The sequence below is a fragment of the Carya illinoinensis genome, chromosome 5, assembly GCF_018687715.1.
Source record: "Carya illinoinensis cultivar Pawnee chromosome 5, C.illinoinensisPawnee_v1, whole genome shotgun sequence".
Classification (NCBI taxonomy): Eukaryota; Viridiplantae; Streptophyta; class Magnoliopsida; order Fagales; family Juglandaceae; genus Carya; species Carya illinoinensis.
The window spans coordinates 31758613-31760550 of record NC_056756.1 but is presented as its reverse complement, the minus strand read 5'-3'; the positions used below and the strand labels follow the sequence as shown (position 1 = coordinate 31760550).

The 1938-nt window shown below is 42.9% G+C and overlaps 1 protein-coding gene across 1 annotated transcript; it reads right to left on the bottom strand.

The window, feature by feature from the left end:
* Positions 1–263: 263 nt before the first annotated feature.
* On the bottom strand, positions 264–1052 carry LOC122310263. The gene has a single exon (XM_043124147.1). It carries the CDS (start codon positions 1050–1052, stop codon positions 264–266), a length of 789 nt encoding a protein of 262 aa, XP_042980081.1.
* Positions 1053–1938: the final 886 nt, after the last annotated feature.

Genomic DNA, 1938 nt, shown 5'->3' with positions numbered 1-1938 from the left:
CTACTACTGATAGTGGGTATCTTTTTTTTTTTTTTTTAAATGGAATTCATTTAGATTAGCAAATGCTGGATACAAGAAGGGATTCCCTCCAAACTGATGCTCTCCTCAGAGAGTTTAAGTGCATCCTTAGCTAAACAATGGGCAACACTATTACAAATCCTAGACACATGCATCACAGACCAGTTTTTCATATTCTTAAGCAGGGATCTGGTATCTTGAATGATCATTCCTGTGCAGCTCCAGTTCATCTCTTCGCCCTTGATCTATTGAACCACATTAAGTGAGCCGCCCTCGAAAATAACATCCTGCATGTTCAGCTGGTTGCATAGGATGACAGCTTTCAAGACAGAAAAGGATTCAGCTAACAACGGGTCAAGGAACATATCCTTTTGGGATCTAAGGGTGGCAACTACACAACCATTCCAATCTCTGATCACAACCCCTATCCCAACTTTGCACTGTACTTTGTCTACTGATGCATCCCAATTGGCCTTAAAAACATGCAAAGGAGGGGCTGACCAGCTTTGGACAGATGATGCTATTGGTTTGTCCTTACTCACCTGGGTGTTGTTTGCTTCCTTGTAATCTAGTACTATCTTAGTGGCAGTATTCACCACTGTCTCAGGGGCTTCATACTTGCCTTCAAAAACATATTGATTCCTTCTCTTCCATAGTTGGTGAGCTATGGAAGCAAAGGTTGACATGTCATTTTCATCCAGTACTGACAACATGTGGCCTACTATGCTTGAGAATGGAGACTCGACCACACTATCTTTTTGTAGTTTTCTCGAGCTGACACCCCATGCATCTTGAGTTGAGGGACACGACCACAAGGCATGTGTAGTCGATTCTGATTCCCTGATGCATATGGGACATAGTGCTGACTCCCTTATCCTTCTTTTGTTTAGGTTCTGGTTTGTGGGCAGTGACTCATGAGAGGCTCTCCATAGTAACATTTTGGTTGCATTTGGCACACTCAATTTCCAAAGCCTGTGCCAGAAATCATTGCTCCTCAATTTGTTAGATGCTTGCCCCTTTGAACACACCTTCATCTACCCTAGAAGGTGATAAGCACTTTTAATTCTGAAGAGTCCATTCTTTATGAGTCTTCAGATAAGTTGGTCAGGGCTCCTACTCAGGCTTATAGGGATCTTGCTGACGACAGTAGCTTCTTCCACTGAGAGGACCTCCCTCAATAAGGACCTGTTCCATGTTTTCTCTTGCTTATCAATCAATTCACTCACTTGTCATCTTGAGTGCCTATCACTAAGAGAGGATTAGACCCGGTATGAAGAGGGTTGGGGTATCCTCTTGTCTCTCCCTATGTATACTGATTCCCCATTCCTTATTCTCCAGAATAGGCCTTCTTCCAAGACTGGTTTAGCCTCCATGAAGCTCTTCCATAGGTATGAGGCATTACTACCCAACTTGCTGCTCATGAAGTCAGTTCTTGAGAAGTACTTTGCTTTTAGAACTCTGGCTGCGAGGGAGTGAGGTTGCTGAATAATTCTCCATCCCTGCTTTGCTATGAGGGCTATATTGAAGTCATTAAAGTCCCTATACCCCAGCCCCCTTGCACTTTTTGTCTGTCCAAGCTTCTTCCAAGGAATCCATTGGGTTTTAACTTTGTCATCTCTGCTTCCCCACCAGAAATATTGTATAAGCTTGTTGATGTTCTTGAGAATGGCCTTTGGGAGCTTAAAAATGCTCATACAATAAGTTGGGATGGCTTGAACAATAGATTTAAGAAGAACTTCTTTCCAGTTCTGGATCCTGTTCCTAATAGAGTCCAGTATGGGCCTAAAGGCTGCTAATTTATGCCTTCCCACATACGAGGGAAGGCCTAAGTACTTCTCAAAAGCCTTTGCTTCCTTCACTCTAGCTGCAGTTAGGATGATTTCTTTGTTGAGTGTATCGGTGTTCTTGCTGAAGAAAATT